This window comes from Triticum urartu, chromosome 1A (assembly GCF_056163025.1).
Source record: "Triticum urartu cultivar PI428250 chromosome 1A, HENAU_Tu73, whole genome shotgun sequence".
NCBI lineage: Eukaryota > Viridiplantae > Streptophyta > Magnoliopsida > Poales > Poaceae > Triticum > Triticum urartu.
In genome coordinates, this window is record NC_141873.1 from 535063355 (window position 1) to 535084983 (window position 21629).

General features: G+C 45.4%; 4 protein-coding genes and 1 pseudogene across 7 annotated transcripts; 3 read left to right on the top strand and 2 right to left on the bottom strand.

Moving 5' to 3' along the window:
* Nucleotides 1-1679: 1679 nt before the first annotated feature.
* LOC147992339 (cytosolic sulfotransferase 13 pseudogene) lies at nucleotides 1680-3310 on the bottom strand (annotated as a pseudogene).
* A 251-nt stretch (nucleotides 3311-3561) lies between these two features.
* Nucleotides 3562-11145, bottom strand: BGAL17 (beta-galactosidase 17). Of its 4 annotated transcripts, XM_087529439.1 has the most exons (20): nucleotides 10785-11144; nucleotides 10562-10675; nucleotides 9727-9922; nucleotides 9098-9186; nucleotides 8910-8990; nucleotides 8714-8808; nucleotides 8043-8113; nucleotides 7391-7481; nucleotides 7169-7286; nucleotides 6989-7084; nucleotides 6858-6906; nucleotides 6100-6290; nucleotides 5925-5996; nucleotides 5705-5851; nucleotides 5061-5111; nucleotides 4766-4958; nucleotides 4183-4325; nucleotides 4011-4076; nucleotides 3746-3837; nucleotides 3562-3629 (listed from the first exon to the last, which is right to left on the bottom strand). In XM_087529439.1, exons 1-19 carry the CDS (start codon nucleotides 10857-10859, stop codon nucleotides 3751-3753), a joined length of 2025 nt encoding a protein of 674 aa, XP_087385565.1. In that variant the 5' UTR covers nucleotides 10860-11144; the 3' UTR covers nucleotides 3562-3629; nucleotides 3746-3750. The 4 variants fall into 4 exon arrangements, with proteins under 4 accessions (XP_087385565.1, XP_087385562.1, XP_087385573.1 ...); XM_087529436.1 differs by having other exon boundaries at nucleotides 3562-3837; XM_087529447.1 differs by lacking the exon at nucleotides 5705-5851 and having other exon boundaries at nucleotides 3562-3837; nucleotides 10785-11145.
* Nucleotides 11146-14744: 3599 nt separating this feature from the next.
* On the top strand, nucleotides 14745-15883 carry LOC125537775 (cytosolic sulfotransferase 12). The gene has a single exon (XM_048701090.2). It carries the CDS (start codon nucleotides 14763-14765, stop codon nucleotides 15783-15785), a length of 1023 nt encoding a protein of 340 aa, XP_048557047.2. The 5' UTR covers nucleotides 14745-14762; the 3' UTR covers nucleotides 15786-15883.
* Nucleotides 15884-17069: 1186 nt separating this feature from the next.
* Nucleotides 17070-19562, top strand: LOC147992340 (uncharacterized). Its single transcript, XM_087539006.1, has 4 exons — nucleotides 17070-17079; nucleotides 17682-18800; nucleotides 19338-19453; nucleotides 19551-19562. Exons 1-4 carry the CDS (start codon nucleotides 17070-17072, stop codon nucleotides 19560-19562), a joined length of 1257 nt encoding a protein of 418 aa, XP_087395132.1.
* LOC147992341 (uncharacterized) lies at nucleotides 17733-21119 on the top strand. Its single transcript, XM_087539007.1, has 3 exons — nucleotides 17733-20696; nucleotides 20805-20858; nucleotides 20949-21119. Exons 1-3 carry the CDS (start codon nucleotides 19641-19643, stop codon nucleotides 21117-21119), a joined length of 1281 nt encoding a protein of 426 aa, XP_087395133.1. The 5' UTR covers nucleotides 17733-19640.
* The last annotated feature ends 510 nt before the right edge of the window (nucleotides 21120-21629 follow it).

Here is a 21629-nt window from a genome sequence, read left to right on the forward strand (position 1 = left end):
AGAACTGAATGACCAATATGTGCAACATCCAGACCTTGACCACTTGCCGTGTGGATTTGTTCCGTGGCGGTGTAACGATCACGAACGGCGAGCTTCTCCAACTCTCATGTCACATGGTCAGTGGCGCCGGTGTCAAGATACCAATTGGTATCAACTCCATAGGAGTGAGCTGCGTTGGTGGACCGATGTCCTCCACCACTTCCGCCTCCTCCGCCACCGCCGCCTCCTGCGCGGTTGCAGACGTTGTTGTAGTTGCTGTCAAAGTATTTCTTGCAACGCCACACGTCGTGCCCTTCGAGCTTGCAGATCTGGCACTTCTTGCGCTCGCGGTCACCACCTCCTTGCCGCGGCCTACCTCCAAAGCCGCCGCCGCTGGGATTGTCGGCGTAGCGGGCGCCCTCGTTGTTGTTGCTGTAGCCGTGGGAACCGCCTCCTCCGCCGCTGTTGCCGCCACCAAGGCGGTTTGGGTTGCCGCGACCTCCACCCCTTGCCGCCAGATTGGCGGAGTGGAAGGCGGTGTTCTGGGCGGCGATGCGAGCTTCAGTCGCCAGCAGCAGGGAGAAGAGCTCGCTGAGACCGATCAGTTGTTTGGTGGCGGTGCGGGTGGAGATGGCCGAGACGAAGCCGTTGTAGCCAGGTTCGTGAAGGAGACCTTGCAGGATGTGGTCGACGATGTCCTCTTCATCCAGGGGCTTGCCGGCGGCTGCCAGCTCGTCGGAGATGCTCACCATCTTGGTGAAGTAGGTTGCGGCGGACATGTCCCCTTTGCACGTGTGTTCGATGGCGGAGCGAAGCTGGATCACCCTTGCCCTCGACCGTGAGGAGAAACTCTGCAGCGGGGCGTTCCAGATCATGGCGGCGGTGGTGTAGGAGCTGACCTGCAGGAAGACCTCACGGGAGAGCGATGAGATAAAAAACGTGAGGATTTGCTGGTCTTGGGTAATCCACACATGGTGCTCGGGGTTTGGCGAAGACGTGATCTCCTTCTTGCCGGAGACTTCCTTCTCCGAGAGGATCGCAGCGGGAGGCTCCTTGATCGAGCCGTCCAGATAGCCCATCAGCCCTACCCACTTGATGTGTGGCAGGACATGTGCCTTCCAGACTAGGAAGTTCTCTCGGGTCAGTTTTTCGGTGATGGTGTGACAGAGAGAGGCGATGGAGGGCACGACCATGGCGACAGATGAGGAGGAGCTCAACATCTAGATGCGATGGAAAATGTAGGCTCTGTATACCATGTGAAAAATAGGTTAAGTGTATGCCTAGCAGGGACGCATTGCGTGTTAATATAGGGCCGAACCCTGGTTGTTACAGAGGAGATTTACATGACGTGGATTGTCCTCCAAGGACTCAATCACAACGGCCTAACAACCTATACAGAATACAAGTCTATCCATACGGTTTATACAATACCGCAGGTTACAATGTTTAACAACAAGGGAGGAGAAGAAATAGTGGGAGCGAACGATGCCATATCTGCAACAACGAGGGGAGAAGGGGTAGGAATTTAAGGCACGGAAGGAGGTGTATCGGGAAATGTGAGAAAAGAGATGTCTGTTGACGAGGATGGACGCGGGTAGAAAGGACAAGACTCATCAAAGTCACATTCCCGGAAATATGTATCCCCGTCGACCGACAGAATCCCAACACCGATAACCCTTATGCTCATTGTTGTATGCATGTATCATAAAAAGACAAGCTCTCGTTTCTTTTTGGATTGCCTTGGGCCGGGCTGATCGACTGACTCAGAATTTGGTCAGTCGGTTCAGTTCACACTTCACACAGAAGTTGGTTCTGATCTTTAGATCAGAATCCAACGGCAGATCAGAATTCGACTCACCCAAATTCTGAATTCAGTGCCTATAGCCATTCCCTTTCATAAAAGAAAACTGGAATGAATGAGCCTTCTAAGTTTACTATGTGAATCCTAGGAGAAGTAGTAAAGGGTACCACAAGTCCAGAAAGTGAAGCGCACTTCTCTCTTATTTTTACGTGAACAACTGAACATCGACCTTCCTTCTGCTTTACTCGTGTTCATAGACCAGCCGGCCCGGCCGTGCTAGTTTCTCAGCATCGGTCGTCCCTGCCGGCCTACCGGTCAGCCATGGCGTTGAAGGTGAACTCCGACCCTTGGAGTGCATCCTCGACAATCTTGTCCAGCCGCGCAGCCATCGCCGGCGTCAAGTGGTTCCTCCAGTCGCCGGCGACCCCCTTCCGGAAGAAGGACTCGTTCTTCACGTACAATTGACCACCATTCTTGTTCACCTCCATGTTCTTCAAGGCGTCGATGCTGCAGAGCTCCACGATGTCCCGCACCACCCCCGCGGCCTCCTCCCCGTCGGAGAACGCGCACCCCATGAACTCCGCCAGCTTACTTACGTTGCCCGCCGGGTCCCGGAGCATGTCCTCGTACCGGAGGAAGAGCACCTTCTCGGGCCGCCTCCGGCTCGCCTCCCAATAGCCGGCAACGTGGTGCCACTGCGGGCCGCCCATAGAGCGGCCATGGCAGTAGAGCTCGAACGCGTCCTCGATCGCGAACGGCGCTGGAGGTGGCGGCGGGTCGCCATTGTTGTCGGCGTCAGCGGCGGCCTCCATCATCTTCTTGGCGAACATCCACGTGGAGACGAAGGCGTCCTTGGGGTCGCGGCAGACGTACACGACCTTGCATCCGGCGCCCTCCGCGGTGATCCGCTCCGGCAGGAGCGGGTAAGGGATGTGGGTGGCGATGACGCGCGGCGAAGGGTGCGCCGCGAACACGTCTCCGCCTCTGATGACCGGCGACGGCGAGAGCGCGAAGAGCCCCTCCAGGAACTCGACGCAGTCGTGCGGGTTGCGGCAGCGGAGCGGGTGATCGGGGGCGCGCGGCGGGTGGTCAGCGCGGTGCAGCGCGGCGAAGGCGAGGGCCTTGAGCCAGGTGGTGCCGGACTTGGGGAAGCTGGCGAGGAAGACGTCGGACGGCCTGGGCACGAACCGCGCGCGCGCGGCCACGACTCCCGGGAGGATCGGCTCGGGCCACCAGAAGCCGCCGTACCGCCTGAGCGGCGACGGCGGGCACCGCGTCTCCAGCGGCAGCTCGGCCATGTGGACGTCGTCGGCGTCGGGGGACGCTGCCATTGGTCGCGCCGCGCCGTGCCCCGCGCGTGCGCGTCGTGCTGCCGGTGATCAAGTAGAAGTAGGGCGTGTTAGGTAGGTATGTTGGTGTTGCTCTCTGCCATCTTGGTATGATGCTCTTTGCAAGATGAGCTGTCGCGCTCTGAGTGGTTTAACATTTCTGAACACTATGATTGAGCAGAGGACGACAATTATGTCCCCGCTGACAATGATGCGATCCAGACGGGAAATGACAACACCCATGTGGCCTGTGTGATGTAGGTCGGGCCTTAATTCGACGAAAACTCTGTTTATCAAAATAAATCACACGTGGAATTCACTTCGATTCTTTCTTGGAACTAATTGATCGCATTTCCAACATTCATTAACCAACAATAATAAAGTTCAAGTATTACACCACCCAGAAACGCCACCTCGCAAGCCTGAATCCGTCAAGAGGTACATTTCTGAAAATACAATGCAACTATGGCTTGCTGTGAATATGTTTAGATACATGTTTTTCAGTTGAGAACCTTGGGCCTCTGTATGAAAAAAGAGAGCATTTTCATGTGAGAAGTTTGCCCTGAACTGTCTATACACACACACACACACACACACACACACACACACACACACACACACACACACTCAATGTAACCTTTTTCATCGATTTGGACCGCACGTGAAATCTGGATCTTCTACCAAGTTGATAGTACGCTCAGGATTTGGACCGTGCAGTTCGAAGATTACCTGCCAAAAATAATGAAATGTAAGAGCATGTGTCACTTGCTAATAGCATTCCTGCCAAAGAACTAAATTTCTCTGTGCATTTGAGTTCTGGGATCAGTGTATGGAAGGTATCTCTTTGCCATATGACATAATAAACAGCGAATGTAGAAAATTTATAGTTAGAAAGTACATACAACAATGTTGTCTCCAGATCTGAGGATTGGAGCAGGAACATAAAGAGCACACTGTGGTCCCGTTACCTACAAAATAGGTCCGATTTCAGATCACTTTTGAGCGTAACAAAAATTCTTTGCAGAACTGGAATTCATAAAAACAGTTTGTCAGGTGGAGGTCTCAGTATTTTACCGGCCAGAACCTTCCGATGTTGAAGTTGTTCACAAAAGCAACCCCTTTGTTCCAACCACGGAATGATATGAATGTATCCTTTACCGTGCTATTGGAGTCAATGTGGAAATGGCCTTCATAAAATTCTGGCTCTTCTGATTTGCCTTGTCATAATACAATGCAAAGATATTTTGAGTAGCGGTGCAGTATATTTTTCAAAAAACTCATCGGATGTGCAATCAAAGTACAAATGCAACACTGGAACATGTGCATTACCGGCTATGAAAAGGTCAACACAAAAGTATTAAAATTCAAGATGCAAACTTTTGGTTACAGCAATTTTCAGGTTTCAACAATATTGATCTAAAAAGAGAGCTCCAGAGATCCACTAGCTTTTCCTGAACTAGCAACAAATATGACAAATAAGGCAAATGTTTCCAGGAGATTAAGTGCAATTTCAAAGCCCATTATATCATGAGCCATTTTAAGTTTTTAACCAACTGACGATGACTAGGAATCAGTTATGCCTGACTTTCCCATGAGCATGACTGCACCGGAATCAGTTGTGTTTAACTATTTAAAAGGACCATATACAGGGGCTTACCATTTAGATAGAATGACAAATCACGTAGCTTATTTTGTGAACCACCATGACTGGACACTTTGCTAGCTCTGGCATCAGTGATCTGCTGGATTGGTTGGAATTTCGAAAGGTTTTCCAGTAAATTGAACGATAACGGGTACATTTTCCAGTGATGGAGAGTCACACCATCTATTTCAACAGTAGATAATATCCCCTGTATTTGTCAATTCCGTAATGATCAGCACAAGAAGCTTACAAGCATGGTCCATGTGGATACTGCAGCATGAGCGAGGTTACGTGGGAGTGTGGGACTTACCTTCTGATCAAAAATGTATGGCCCATAATTTACACGGCCCATATTTTCTACCTGTAGATAGAACGCATATATATGTAGGTAAGGCAGAAAACATGAATTAATATTATTTATTCGAAAGGAAGGTTGCAGAAGTAATAGCTAATTGTACTCTGATACTTATAAGTACTAAGTAACAGTAGTTTATCATGTTATCTTTTTTGGCTAGGCTGATACTTTCCACATGTGCAGATCTCTAAATAAGTGTTAGTTGAATTTTAGGCTATCCAGTTATGCAAGTCAAAATGTTACAGAAGCATGCCATGCCTCCAGTCATGGATGTATACAGAAGGTTTAAACTGGAAATCATGCAATCATCTTTTACCAAGTCATTGTCATGCCTATGGCTATACACATTACACAGGCACAAGCCAAATCGGCTTCTACCAATACATTTTTAGGAGTCTCTACCAATCTATTCCACATCTCAAAATTCACTGAGTTTGATTTGAACTAAGTAGAGTAGCATTAGTAGACTGTGCAACAGTTTCCTCAAGAACATGAGAATAAGAGCAGGATTATGTAATATTGTGTCAGCAACTGTAACATCTACGGAAGCAAGGAGATTTTCCATTTTATACTTTACAAAAGAAATTCATGACTATTACCAGGATAGATAAGCGGATATTAGAAGAGCAGTTTAAGGTTGGTATCTGTAGGGTTTTACTAGACCATCTTTCAATAACACCAGCATATATTTGATTTCTGACGTCATCAAGTGAGCATGACACAAACACCTGGGCTCTGTCATGTACCTACAGCATAAATTAGACCTAAAAGCAATGAACTTGAATGCATGTCAACGAAAGAAATGATGAGTAGGAAAACCTTTGGAATTGATAGGATGCTGTAAGGACCTTTTCCTTGGTATTCCGACACATACAGTAGAAACCCAAACATCTGGAATAAAAGAAATGTAACCATGAACATAGTGAACCTGCTTGACAACTTCTAGAACGGAAAAGGAACCAGAGTCCAGAAATATACTTGGATAGGTTCCTACCTGGCCTGTCAGTTCCATAGACAGAGGCTGTTCTGAAACAGCCACTTTCAGTGGATCACAGATCTTATCAAATATGTCAAAGAAAGAAGCAACCTTTTGTAATTTCACAAGCCCATAACTTGCTCTTTCAATGTCGGCAGGAAGTGGATGCAGAGGAGTGCCAGTGCATTCATGTATTACTCTTCTCAATGCTGCTTGATACCACCAAGTTGTAATCAGAAAAACATAGACAAACAGTAGTTTAAAAATACATCTCAAGTATAAAATTTCTCTAAGACTTTTAGAAATTCAATAACTTTTGTCTAGTGCTAATTCTTGTTCTTGTAGGAGCTCTAGGACCTTCTTTATTATTTTTATATCTTTTAGTCTTTTCCTTGTTCAGTTTTGCAGGTTTTGCATGGTTATTCTTTCGCCTTCTTGGTTTCCTGTAACTCTGTGTTATTTCAACGCGTACAAAATTACACGCATTTCAATGTGTGGTTGAGAAAAATACTTTAAACTGGTGGTTACTACACCTGCTCGTCAACTATGGCATACAGATGATGCATAGATTAGGGTATGTCATTTAAGACCTATCGCGTATTTTTCGTTTTAACTCGTGGTGATAGATGGCAAGCAGAGCCAAAAAAGAACAAACAAAACAGTTATGTTTTCATGTCAAGAACTGAATAACTAAAGCAACTATTTTAGGAGAAACTGGAACTTCTGATAGAACCATCATGCTTCAAATAGAAAAGTTCAAATGTAATATAGCATGCCTTTGTATTTGGGATTATGCACGTCTCCATGCTCCTTAATTGGCGCATCCTGGTCAAAGACATTATATAAATATAAGATAACTCCAGAAATGGTTTAAGAAATGAAAGAACCGATTTGGCGAAGTACTTGCATAATCGTAAGATGTAAGGTCTGCCTTATACTCGTATTCAGTTTGACCAGTATTTGCTCCATTGTAAAACCCAAAATTTGTCCCTCCATGAGCCATCTGGAAACAGATCTCATGAAAAACAGAATTAGTAAAACTAAAATGTAAATGAAATGCAGTGATAAAAGGGCTCTCGTTACAGACATAGAGTACAGCAGAACCATTGCGGCATAGAATACTTTTAAGAGCTTTAGCTGTGCTGCTGGCATCTGTTGTTGCAATACTCTCACCCCAGTGTGTTAGCCATCCGGTATAAAATTCCCTGAAAAGTAAAGAGGAAATATCAGTAGTACAAGTTACATCCGAAAAAATAATAAATGAGTGATATAATATTAATCATGGTGCACAGAGCCACAGACCACTTACGCACTTAAAGGGGCTGATTTTCCCGGTAAGTTGTATTTCTTCTGTAATCTGAATATTGGCCATGGATCATCACCAGTTGAAAAATCAACAGCTGCACTTGAATTATAACTATTTGGAAACTGGTAACTGGGGAGAACCAAAAGCATACTACTTGTAATAATTATGAAATTAGGAAGATAGAATTATTTTCTGCTTCAAAAGTGTTAGGAAACCATACTCAAGTGGATATCAAATAATCTTCATAATCTTTAACAATATCAACAGAGAAGTCATTGTACACGTTAGCATTTAGCATCGCTCACCATGCATATAGTAAAAAATGACAGTGCACTTTCAAGGATTACATAGATAGCAAATTTCTGTGTGTGGGGGTGGGGTGGGGGGATTGAAAATATAGGGTTATTGACTGAAAGAAACTTGACTGTATCACCCTAATCCGTCATTGAGTACCACATAAGCAGGTATATTGAAACCTTTTTGGGTGAGCTGGGACCAAAGTCCACGTGTTGCTACGCGCATGACCGCCAAACATGCGGATGAGGAGCTTTAACTGAATTTTGGGTCTAGGGTGTTTACACTAACATCCACGTCATAGTGTTTTTTTACAGAAAGAACATCCACATCATCACAAAAGTCATTTAGTCTAATTTACCAGCGAAGACATCATCTTGAAGAATTGCTCCATTCTTTAAGGTATTAGTAGTGCCCCCATCAGTTGTATACCTAAAAGATTATTTGTGAAACTCATAATTGCGACTTTGATAACCACCGTTTACAAAGGAACAAACATATTGATGCTATCTTTCAGAAGGTTTTCTCTAAACTAAAATAAACAAATTAATAGAAAGATCGATCAGATGAGAGCATCACGGTGATTTTTTATCAACTGGATATCTTTTGACTCTCTTCTTATTCTGGTTTGTCATTGCAGAATGCAAGTACGTTAATCTAAATGTAAAGTGTCAACAAAAGGCAGGTCTTGTATGAAATCGTTCTTGCTTATTATAGGAGGAAACTGATAAGCAGGACAAGAGTATTATTCCAGTCCAATTCTGAATGCAAAATAAAACAAATAGAATTAGACTATAACAAACATGGTGCTAGTAAATGATATTTGTGCAGTTAAGGTTTATAACCTCCCACAAAGGGAACTGCTAGCAAGGCCAATTTCGATGTTGTATGAAATTTCACCACTACCATGCCTAGTAAGTATGCAAAATTACAGTTATACCCTAAATAACTTTGTACATAATCTATAGAATAAGTAATAAATTTAGCAGACAATAATAAGTGGTAAAAATTATGAGAAGGGAAACTGCGTACAGAACAATGTCATTCCCCAGATATCGTCTGGCCAACTGAACAAGGTAATGAAGGTAATTCTTGTCATCTCCAAATGAACCAAATTCATTTTCAATCTGCTAGACAGGGGAAAAAGATTAGTTACTTGTTAGCAGGATAAAACAGAAACGAAAATGGATATGAAGTGGTTAACCGATTTAAACCATGATTGACTTGCCTGCACCATGATAATTGGACCTCCATTCTCGTATAACAGTGGTGCTACTTTTGGGAGCAAGACTCTCCACCATCTCTCTACCTATAGAACTAGCTAACCTTGGTCAAAATAGCTCCAGAAAATCCCAAAGCAATGATGGCAGTATCATACATAAAACCCTGAAATTGGTGATGTTTTGGGCAGCTTACCAAGGAAAGATAGGTTGCGTCTGATGATCGTAGTTTAAGGGCTGGTTCTATGGTGAGCAACCATGGTGGAAATCCCCCTAAATCCCATTCTGCATAACAGCTTCAAGAATTCATAGATCACATCGGCAAAAAGCTCAACTGAAGGGCATGAACTATCACAACCCAATCAACTCCAAATTCTGAAACTATATGGAATCTGTACTAATACAAAGAATTTCTGAACCGGGCATAACAAGTTCAGAACTAATCGTAGTAAATCATAGCATGAGAAAATGATGGTTTCTGTTCTTGATCAAGTGGAAGCATTTTACTCTTTGCTTCATCAGAGAGGGTCACAGAAAACATCTGACATGAGGACCGACTGTAGACACTACGACTATTGTTAGTCCTTTGACTTTTACAGGGTTATTTTGTAAGTAAAAGAGCTAGAAGGCCTTATCAGACATAAAACCAGCAGACTATGAAATACATATTTCAGAGGAAGAAGGGGTGACTATTTCGATTATTTAGAATATTTGTCCGAAGTTTATAAGTCTGCTTAGCCATGTCTTTAGTATTCTCAGTACACAGATACAATTATCTTGATAGTCATATTGACATGCTGAAATTTCAATAAGCTATGAAATTACCTCCACAAATATATGGACCTACACGAAGCATGACGAGCATTTCTAATTCTTGAGCAAGTCTTAGATACGATTCAATGTCAGCGAAGCCCTTGAATTCCCAGCTCTGTGGTTCCGGCTCGTGCAAATTCCAAGGAACATATGTTTGGATTGTGTTCAGGCCTAGTGCCTTAGCCCTTAAAAGGCGATCTTTCCAGTACTGCACACAGAGAATGCAACGTGCATGTAAGCTCGCAATAAGATATCTGGAAGAACATAAGCTTATAAATGGGCCATGGTCTCTAGATACAAACCCAGATAACAGAAACATTTATTTCCCTATCAATAAAGAAAAATCATCTCGGATAGCTTATTCAGTCATTTTATAAGCTGGGTGTAGCAAAAAATAGACTGCAAGTATGACAAAAAAAAAGCTACTCCCTCTGATCCATATTAATTGCTAAACCAGCAACAATTAATATGGATCGGAGGTAGTAAACTATTCCAAAGAGAAGTCGCAATTTCATCAATCAATCACAGCCATGCAAGCTCAAGGTCACCCGATTTGTTGAATACAGTCTGTAAACTAGTAGTAGTACCGAATTTCTGAAATGCACCAAAATTCTGTGCGAACATGTACAGAATTCAATTTCTGTCAGAACTAAACCTACAACACATGTACAGAACTGACTGAATTCGTGATTACTGATACTCTGGAATGCGCCAAAACCACCAATCTATCAGTCGAACCTCACTTGTCATCGCGAATTAACTGAGTGAACCACTCCACTCCAGGCTCTCTAGCAGATTGCATTGACATGTACAGTAATACCAGTTGGAAGAGGGGGGATTTATTCACCTCGGGGACAATGCGGAAGTAGTGCACGTCGCCGCCGACGATCTGGAACGGCGCCCCGTCCTTCCAGAAGGCGTCGTCCTCGATCCAGAACCTCCTCGGAGCCTCGCCGTGGACCTGGCGACACCCGCACCGCACGGCGAGTCAAGCGCCACCAAGACCAAATCAATCCAAATCCCGAACAAGCGAAGGATCGGTCGACGCGAGGGAGAGCGCGCGCGCGTACCGTGGATGCGAGCGCGGAGCACAGCGACAGCGCGAGGAGAAGAGAGAGCCCCCCGAAGCCTCCGGCGGAGGCCATTGCTTGGCCCCAGTGGACTCTGCTCGACTGCTCGCCCGCTGCTGCTGCTGAATTAGTGGATTCTTTCCAGCTCGTGCCGCGCGGAAGCGTGAGGCGCTGGGTGGCGGCTCGGTTCGGCCACGGGCACGGGGAGGAGGCGCCCGCGGCCGCGTGCCCCGGAGTGATGGCGGTCGCCGGCGCTGAGGTGGTAGGTAGGGGAGGGGAGGGGAGGGGCGCGGCTGCGGTTGCCTGACGCTGACGGAGAAGCGGACTGGCACTTCGGTCTTCCGGGTTCCGGCCGCTGTTGTTCTGCTCTGTCATTTTCTTCAGTATAATAAATAAACTGTTGTGCTGTGTCGTTGCCTGGTGGGAGATGCTGTTTATCCAGATTTTCAGATTCTTTCGTATATCGACGACGTGACGGCACCTCAACTTTTTATTTACTGTCCCTCAAAAAAAAAATTTACTAAACTATGAGCCGCGATAAACCGGAAATCCAGTTTGGGTCTGGGAGCATCGTGCAAAAAAATCCCAACGAAATTTAAATTTTTATGTATTAACTAGCATCCAAATGCTACCTGCAAAGTTTTAGGTAAAAGAGTTGAACATTTTGGGCTATGAAAAAAAACAAATTAAACACTAAATGTTACCCAAATTTGTGTTTCACCGACGAAACAATACTGCTCCATTTCACATGAGAATTGTCTAGCATGCTTGCAACATTTACACGAACATCCACACAAAAGATAGAATTTTAAAAAACATTTTACCACTTTTGTTTAGGTGTTGTTTATCTGGGAGGCAAAACGCCTCCCCGAGACTAAGTTGCTTTTTTATGCACGTTGAAATGTGTGGGCATTCCACCTAAATATTTACGGACAATAATTAGACATGAGTTGTTTATTTTATTTCATTTTACATTTTTTTTTGACGTTTACAAAAAAATATTTTGGAGGACGGAGCAAATGCTCCCGGAGCCGAATTGAATATCCAAAGATGAGACTGAATTGAATATCGGTTGATATACTGCCTGCAGTACCATAAGAAAAATAACTATTCACAAAAGAAAAGTACCATACGAAAATTGAAGGCTTCGACTTTAGCATTGCATGCGAGAGGCCGATGATAGAAGGCTTCGACTTTTAGTCGGCGGCACTTGAGTTACTCCAATGAAATTGGTGCTATTACTATAAATTCACTGTTCATGTTCTTCTACTTTTAAAAAAATTCCATGCAATACACAATGGGCGAAAAGATGAGCTCAACCATATTGAGATGAAGCTCACACTCAACAATTATTTATGAATTTCCTTCACATATATTCTTATAAAGATGTTTAAACATGGTTGGCACTACTACTAAGTAAGATAATTAACTGATAATTAACTTTAATTGGTCATGTACAAAATAAACAGTGAAGATTTTTTTTTGCGGGGAAACAGTGAAGATTAAACATGGCATAACTAAAAAAAATTAAACATGGCAAGACGCGCTAGTAGACGCAGCTGGCGAGTAATGCTACATATTCGGATGCTTACTGTTTTTTTTAGCATCAACAACTTTATTTCTCATAGAATAGACATATCATTTACAACTCAAAGGAAGAATAAAATCAAGGCTATTAGGCCTTATACAATGGTGAGTGCCTTAGACACAGGTGCTTAAGGAGAGAGAACAGCTTGGGTCGCAAAAAAAAAAGTTGTCTTGCAATGCGGAGTGCTTAGGGCCTGTTTGGTTTCAATAAGTCACCCGACTTATAAGTCAAGTGACTTAAAACCAGTGACTTATAAGTCACGCCTGTTTGGTTGTCACCTGACTTATAAGTCACCTGAGCACACCTTCCCACCTTGTTTTTTATATAAAGATGGTGGGACACATGCAAAAGGGGTGACTTATAAGTTTTAAGTTAGGGTGAAGCAACTTATGACTTATAAGTTGGGGTGACTTATAAATTGAGTCTGTTTGGTAAAATAAGTCACTTTTTACACTTTTTGATTTATAAGTTGGTGACTTATTTAGAACCAAACAGGGCCTTAGCATAGATGCTTGAGTTGCTTTAATACTCACGTAGCACCTAGCCTGGCACCTGCGTAGCGCCTGCTTAGCCTGGCACCTGCTACTATTTGAAGCTTCGCTGGATGTGAAGGGGGCATTTATTTTTGCAAGCACCGGCTGGCACCGGGAGCAAAACTTTGCTTCTACCTACCAATCTCAAGAAAAAAACCCGGGTTTTTCTCTCTAGCGCCTGTCTAGGCACCTGCCATTGCACAGGGCCTTAGTCTCCCAAAAAAGGGTTACGGGTTTTTACGGGCTGATTAGATGTGGTTTAGTATACATGGAACCGTATGTAAAATTCGTGTAACTGAACGTAGGTCTAGCATTTTTTGTGTCATATGGGCGCTAGCTAGCCCCCGTTATATACCTAGGCATATCTTGGGCCGGGCCAAAAAAAGCCTAGTGCTGAAAAACCAGGCCCAAGCTTGGCCCAGCCTGATTGTCAGGCCTACTGAATCGGGCCTGAGCCTGGAAAAGCCTGACATGTCCCAATCGGCCCGGCCTGACTACAGCTAAAATCTTGTTTTTTCGCTAGCCCGAGCTCGGCCTAACCTGCCCATCGGTCTCAACTTTCAGGCCCGAGCCCGGCCCGTTGACACACTCGGGCTCAGCCCGATCCAGGATTTTCGGGCCAGGTCGTCCGAGCCGGGCTGTCCATGGCCAGGTATAGCCCTAGTACGTGCCCGTATCCCATCTCTGCATTTGGCCATTAGGGCATCTCCAACGTGAACTCTCAAATCGTCTGCATACGACTGGACTGCACGGTCCGGATGTGTTTTTTCATCCAACAGGGGTCTGTATAGGTCCACCGAGCGGTCTGGACGCATTTTTTCTCACAAATTAGAAGCAAAGTTGGGAGGCTTTGTGGGAGACCGGACAATAGTCACATAGGACTCCGACACCCCAGGCCCATTAAAATCCCCCTCATGGTCCCATTATCTTCTAATCCGTCCCATTTGACCTTGCTTTGCATCCGCACCTCCTCCGATGACCACGCCGTTATACCTCTCCGTCCGCCGCTCAGCCGGACGTCCGCAATCAGCATCGACACGCCCGCTCGCCTTTTACGACGACGTCGTCCACCCAGGACCTGTCTGCATCCAGGTACACTCCGTCCCCCTGTTGATAACGTCCATGGCGGACACCATGCCCGGCAAGTGTTCAGTCAAATGTCATTGAGCTAATTTTTGAACACCATGTCGTTTTTTTAGAGTACAAAGGATGACGGGTACTCGACCAGGGATGATGAGTTGTTGTGCCATGCGTGATTGGCCGCATCCGTGGATTTTGTAGGCAGGAGCAGAAGGACGCTCTTCTGGCAGCGCATGCATGGTTCGTTTCACGCACGAAAGCACATTGCGTCCTATGACATGCACATCATCCATGATCACAATGTGAAGTCGTTATCGTATCGGTGGTACACCATCCAGACCACCTTCACCAAGTTTTGTGACGCGATTGCTCGGCTGGAGGCAAGGTGGCCATTGCGTGCTGCAGCAGAGGGGATCGAGTTTTGCTTCTTTTTGCTCAACTTATTAACTGAATCATCCATTCACTCAATTTTTGTCTACACATAGATACACTGTCACCAATAATACACCTAATTAACTCACCTGACGTGATTGGCTGGAAATACTTGACTGGTGATTCTTTATGGAGACATGACGAATAATTCCTGCGCTGATCAGACAGCCCGGAGCACTTCCAACTTTCATTTTGTTATATACAGTATCTTTCTCCATAAACTATTACTGTATATCTCCAAGGATCTCGTGAGTCTCGTGGCAACTAAACTAATAGAGCAAATGCAGCTACAAATATACGTACACACCGTGGTTGCTTGGCACAGGCAGCAGCACGGCGCGACCGATGGCCGCATCGATCGGAGACGACGACCTGGCCGAGCCCATCGTGGTCTCCTCGCTCCCGCTGGAGACACGGTTCCTGCCGCTCCAGCTCCGGCAGCACGGCGGCTTCTGGTTCCCTGAGACGATCCTCCCGGGCATCGCGGCAGTGCGTGCGCGGTTCGCGCCCAGGCCGTCGGACGTCTTCCTCGCTAGCTTCCCCAAGTCCGGCACCACCTGGCTCAAGGCGCTCGCCTTCGCCACGGCCCACCGTGCCAACCACCCGCCGCGCGCCCCCGACCACCCCCTCCGCCTCCGCAACCCCCACGACTGCGTCGAGTTCCTCGAGGTGCCCTACGCGCTTGATCCGACGGCCGACGCCTTTGCGGCGCTCCCTTCGCCGCGCGTGATCGCCACCCACATGCCCTACCCCCTCTTACCAGAGCGGGTCACGGCGGAGGGCGCCGGCTGCAAGGTCGTGTACGTCTGCCGCGACCCCAAGGACGCCTTCGTCTCCATGTGGCTGTTCGCCAAGAAGACGGCGGCGGCCGCTGCAGCCGAGGCCGCCAACGACGACGAACCGCGGCCAGTGCCAACTCCGTTCAGTATGGAGGAGGCCTTCGAGCTGTTCTGCGACGGTCGATGCCCCGCCGGCCCGCAGTGGCCCCACGTCTCGAGCTATTGGGAGGGTAGCCAGAGGCGGCCGGAGAAGGTGCTCTTCCTCCGGTACGAGGAGATGCTGCGGGACCCGGTGGGCAACGTGAGGAAGCTGGCGGAGTTCATGGGGTGCGCGTTCTCCGAGGAAGAGGAGGCCGCGGGGGTGGCGCGGGACATCGTCGAGCTCTGCAGCATCGACGCCCTGAAGAACATGGAGGTGAACCAGAGTGGTGCTCAGGAGTACGTCAAGAACGAGGCCTTCTTTCGGAAGGGGGTCGCCGGAGACTGGAGCAACCACATGACGCCGGCGATGGCGGCGCGGCTGGACGGTATCGTCGAGGACGCACTGCAAGGGTCAGGGTTCGCCTTTGCTGCTGCTGAGTCCACCTGAGCCGCCGGCCGCCGTGCCTACCTATATGTACACATGCACGCCGATGCCGGTTGTGGATGCATCCATACGTAAACTATTGGATAGGTCAATCTTCTATACTTAGAGCATCTCCAACAAGGCGGCGCCGAACGCGCCGCGCGCAAAAAACAGCTTATAGCGCGCGCACAGCGCTGGCTCCAGCAGCCGCGCTAAAATGCAGCGCGCGCCGCTCCAGTAGCACGCAAAAATGCAGCACGCGCAACACTCGTACAAACAACATATGCATTCGAAAACAGAAGCAAAAAGATCAAAACAAACAAAAATAAATAGTTCAATTTCGTTTATTACAACTCAAACAAACAGTTTATCGTTCAATACAACAAATAGTGCAATTAAATACAACAAATAGTTCAACAATACAATAACGAACGCACAAATCATGATGCTCTTTGTCGTCCATTCCATGCGCGCGTGGGGCAGGGATAGGCCGGAGAAGCACCGGAACGGTCACCGGGTGGCGCGGCTGGATGGGGGGGGGGGGGGTGGGAGGTGCGAGCAAGCGCGCGAGAGTCCAACGCGCGGGAGCGGCGCAGCAAATAAGCGGCGCGCGATTGAGTTTCGGCCCGCGCGCTGGACTACGTATGCCGCGCGCGCTGTTTTCGCGCGCCCGCTGGAGCAACTATTCTGGTTGCGCGCACGCTAAAGTAGGGAATTTTGTGACGCGGCGCTAGTTTGACGCGCCTGTTGGAGATGCTCTTAAATAGGGGCAACCCGCTAAGATGATTTTCTTGTTTTCTCATGAAGGCACGTCACTTCAATTGTTACATCCATTGATTCAGTAAAGTTGAAAAGTCCGCAGCCATTTGATCAAAGGTTCAGAAAATTACTAAGGACTGCCACCACTAAGTATACCGTTGAAAGAAGTATACAAATCACCCCCAAATCTACTCTTTGGGATACATAACCCCCTGAACTCAAAACCGGGATAAATAACACCCTGAAATTACTAAAACCGGGTTAATAACCCTCTTGAGTGGTTTCTGTCTAATCTAAAGCGGTTTTGTACCCCATGATGCAGATTACGCGCTAACTGGGCAAATTACGCTGAGAAGGTCCCATTAGTCAGTTGCCTCTCTTTCCTTTATCACCTCGTCCCCTTCCTCTCTTTCTTTTTCCGTGAGCGCCATCGCCTCCAGAATCGCCTCTCCTCTTTCTCTCGTTAGGGCGCTGTCCGCCGTCGCCGCCGTCCCCATCCGCCCTCGCCGCCGTCATCTGCCGCTTGCCCGTCGCCGAAGGAACGAAACCATGTGTCCAGGTGTGTGTGCCTCCATCTCCGTTGCTGCTCTGCTTCGCTTCTGGTGTCGTTCATCGGCAGAATCGCGAGCTCCAGTGAACGATTGTGTGCGCCGCAGAGGTGTGGGCTCGGGTGAGGGGAATGGGGCGTCTCAGTGCTAGGGATTTAGGGGGATAAGTAGTGTTTTGGATGCGCCTTGTTCTGTTCAAGTGCGTTTTGGATGATGCCCTATTCTGTTCATGAAAAAAGGGATGTTTTTGTTAGGGAAAAGGAGTGACTTTTTAGCAGATTTTGGTGCAGGACAAGCTGGTATCTCTCGTGCAAAGTAAATGGGTCTGAATGAACTTGCATTGCTAGGAGAATTTATTGTAGATGATTACCCTGTTTGGTTAAGGAGAAAAGTGCACTTTCTTGTCTGAATGAACTGAACATGTTAGTCCATAGTAAATTATCTGTTATACTTGTCTGAATGAAGTGTTTTTGTTTGAATTTGTTGCCTTCGTATATCACAATTGTAGTCCAAATTGTAAATGTTAGTTCTCTTAATTTTTGTGTACTGTCAGAGCTAAAGATCCAACAGATTTTTTTCTATGAATGATAGTTCTTCGTGTCTCAATTTGTAGGTTCACCTGGTCCCGATCCATTGGACAATTTCTTTGTCAGGTTTCATTATTATGGATCATTTCAGCAAGTGGATGGAAAGCTGGATTACGTTGGGGAATTGATGGCAGAGATGATCATGCCAAGGGATGATTTGTCCTATGAAGAATTATATAACTCCGCAGAAGATATTCATCAGATGGAAAGAGGTCACTGCAGAGGTAGTTACACCTACAAATTGCATTGGTTGCCTCCAGGGAAAAAAGTCAGTGATGGTCTTATATTCATGTGTGATGATGAGTCAGTGAAGACGATGGACATTGGAACAATAGATAGTTATGCTGATGTTTTTGTTGAAGAATTGGACATGCCAATCCAGCAACACTTTGACAATGACAAAGAAATGCAACCAGACCAAACCATGTTATCTGCTAATGATGAGCAATTCGACATATGTGCAGGTGATGAACAGATTGACATATGTGCAGGCCTATTGCCAGTAAATGTAGGAGAAACTTACTCTAGGCAGAGAGGGACAAAATTACCACTTATTAGTGTGCAAGTCATTGACACTGGAGTGGTCGATGAGATGGTACTTGAAAAGATGGCAAGTCCTGCTGAAAGTGCTCAAGTCAGCGCATCATCTGCTCATGAAACACTGAGAGAAGTTTGTGCAAGTGCTGCTAAGTTGGAGGCACACTTTACTGCAACTGAAGTTGCTATACCTGCTAAGTTGCAAATTAGAAGAAGGGCAGTGGCAAAATCTACTGAACATGTTCCAGCAACAAAAGCACCTCATGTTGCTCCAACAGTTGGTGCAGATCATGAGATTTCAACCGAACATGTTCCAGCAACAGAAGCACCTCCTGTTGACAAATCAGATGAAGAGGATACTGATTATGAACCAATACTTGATTGCAGTTCCGGAGAGGATTCGGAGGCAGAGGAACTGAGAAAACTTGCAAGAGAGATTAGGAGGAATGAGAGAGCTAAGAAGCTAGGACAAAGAAGTGGAATTATAATGCAAGACAATAAACTGCAATGTAAATCTGATGAGGATTTGGATGCTGGTTTTGAAACTCCATATTTTGACTCTGATGAGGATGATTTCTCTTATGATGAAGAAAGTGATGGAGAAGGAGGTACCACTATGGTAAGAAGGAAGAGCAAGTGGCCTAGGTTTGATAGCAAAGCTGAAAAACCCAACTTTCAACTTGGCATGGTTTTCCGAAGCAGAGAGCACATGAAGAAAGCAGTGATTTCCTATGGAGTTAAAACTCACATGCATTTGTTGTTCAGCAAAGATGAACATGACAAAGTTAGAGCTTACTGTTCTTGGCCTGGATGTAAGTGGGTCATTTATGCATCAAGGACCACTAGACACAAATGGTTGCAAGTCTCAACATTTGTAGATGAGCATCATTGTATTCCAAAAAGAGATAACAAACTAGTGACATCTGTAGTTATTGCTAAGAGGTATGCAGCACTTATAAAAGCAAATCCGACATGGAAATTAGAAAACTTGAAGCAAACTGTTTTGAAGGACATGTTTGCAGATGTCACTATTGCACAATGCAAAAGAGCCAAAAAATTAGTGATGGAGAAATACAAAGATACCACCAAAGGAGAATATTCCTTGGTTTTTGACTACCAATTGGAATTGCTGAGAACTAACCCAGGTAGCACTGTTGCTATCAAACTGGCAGATGATGTGAAGGATGATGAGCATGTTTTTGAGAGGTTTTACATGTGCTTTGGTGCTATTAAGAAAGGATTTCTTGCTGGCTGCAGAAAGGTTATAGGACTAGATGGATGTTTCTTCAAAGGAGCTTGCTTTGGTCAGCTACTTGTTGCTTTGGGAAGAGATGTCAACAATCAGATGTACCCTGTAGCTTGGGCTGTAGTCGAAAAAGAAACATATGAGTCCTGGTTCTGGTTTGTTGAGAAGTTAAACAGAGACCTCAAAATCAGCAATCAAGGGGATGGATGGGGTATTCATCTCAGATCAGCAGAAAGGACTAATAGGGGTTATAGAGGATATTCTTCCAAAAGCAGAACACAGGATGTGTGCAAGGCACATTTACTCAAACTGGAAGAAAAAACATAATGACAAAGATTTGCAAAAGAGATTCTGGAGATGTGCAAAGGCTCCTAACAGGTCTCTATTCAACTATAACAGGGCAAGGTTGGCTCAATTCACAGTTGAAGGAACAAAGGACATGATGAACACAGACCCAATTCACTGGAGCAGGGCTTACATGAAATTGGGAAGCTACTGTGATTCAGTTGACAATAACATGTGCGAGTCATTCAACAATTGGATCATGGAATCAAGATATCTACCTATTATATCTATGTTGGAGTGGATAAGATGCAAAATTATGGTGAGGATACAAGAATGCATTACCAAGTGTTTGAAATGGTCAGGAATCATATGTCCAAACATATTTAAGAAACTAAAGCAGAATATAGCAAGATCTGGAAATTGTCATGTGCTCTGGAATGGAAGAGATGGGTTTGAGGTGTTAGAGCATGATAAATACAAGTACATTGTGAATTTGCAAACTAGGGTTTGTTCTTGTAGATATTGGCAGCTATCTGGTCTACCCTGCTGCCATGCAATAAGCTGCATCTACAAGAGCTCACAACAGTTGGATGCATACATAGCCGAGTGTTATTCCATTAAGACTTACAAGAAAATTTACTCTCATGTGTTGGAGCCATTGGAAGGTCAATCAAATTGGCCGATTGCTGATCATGTGAGGCCCCAAGCACCTGGTTACATCAAAATGCCAGGCAGGCCAAGGAAAGAAAGGAAAAGAGAAGAAGGAGAAGCACCAAAAGGGATAAAAATGAGTAAGGTGGGTGGACAAATCACCTGCAGTTCATGCAATAGGACTGGCCATAACATGTCAAGTTGCAAAAATAATGTTGCTGCAACTAAGCATCATGGAAATGCACATATTGTCAGAGAAAGGTCTAGGAAAAGGAAACTGCAGAAAGAAGCCTATGAGGCAGAAACTTCAAAGAAATCAAAGGTAATGTGGTGAACATAAGTAATTTCAAATCTTTACTACATTGTCACATGTCGTATTATACCCAGATAGTCCATAAGTTTTAATGTGGTACACTGTTTCATGTGATAGGCTGAAGAAGTTGCAAGGCAGGGCAAGGGAAAGGCTGTAGCTCAAGACCTACAAGTGCATGAGTCCAGAAGACCTACATGAATTCAAATTAGGGAGCCAAGTTTACAACCAAGCTCACTGCCGGTGTCGCAACCAATCTCGCAGAAATATGATAAGCATGCTCCAGGCAGCAAGGCTAGACCAGCAAAGGTTCAGAGAAGTGCTGCTACTCCATTTGTTCCACCTAAACAAGTTACAAATTTGCCACAACACTGTGTCTTCAATTTAGCTGCATACAAAGAAGCTAAGAAATGCAGAGCAGGGCCTTCAGTTTGATGTTGAGGAGTCACTTTTGTGTCAAGAGTCATGTCGTGTAATATATATACATATATGGAGTCATGTATTCTCTGTACGATCAAGCAACTATGTTTTGTATTATATATCAGGTTTGTCACTTCAGATGATCTTTTCATAGTAGCATACAATATATTTGTATTTTTTGTAATATTTGGTTCAGTGTAGATGATCTTTTCATAATAACATATAGTGTATTTGTATTTTTTGTAATATTTGGTTCACTGCAGATGATCTTTTCATAACAGCCATATCACTGGGATTTTGCTTTGAACCAAATTATGAATCTTTTCATATCATCATAGAGTATACAATACACATAAGAAGATCAGCCATAACACTGGGATTTTGCATTGTACCAAATTCCAAATATTTTCATAACACTTCCAAGAAGCATTGTACTGAACAAAAAACTAATTCTCGACAGATCTAATGGCAAGAAACGGGTTGAAATTAGTTTATGGGGTCCATATGTTTATTTCAGCAAGATAG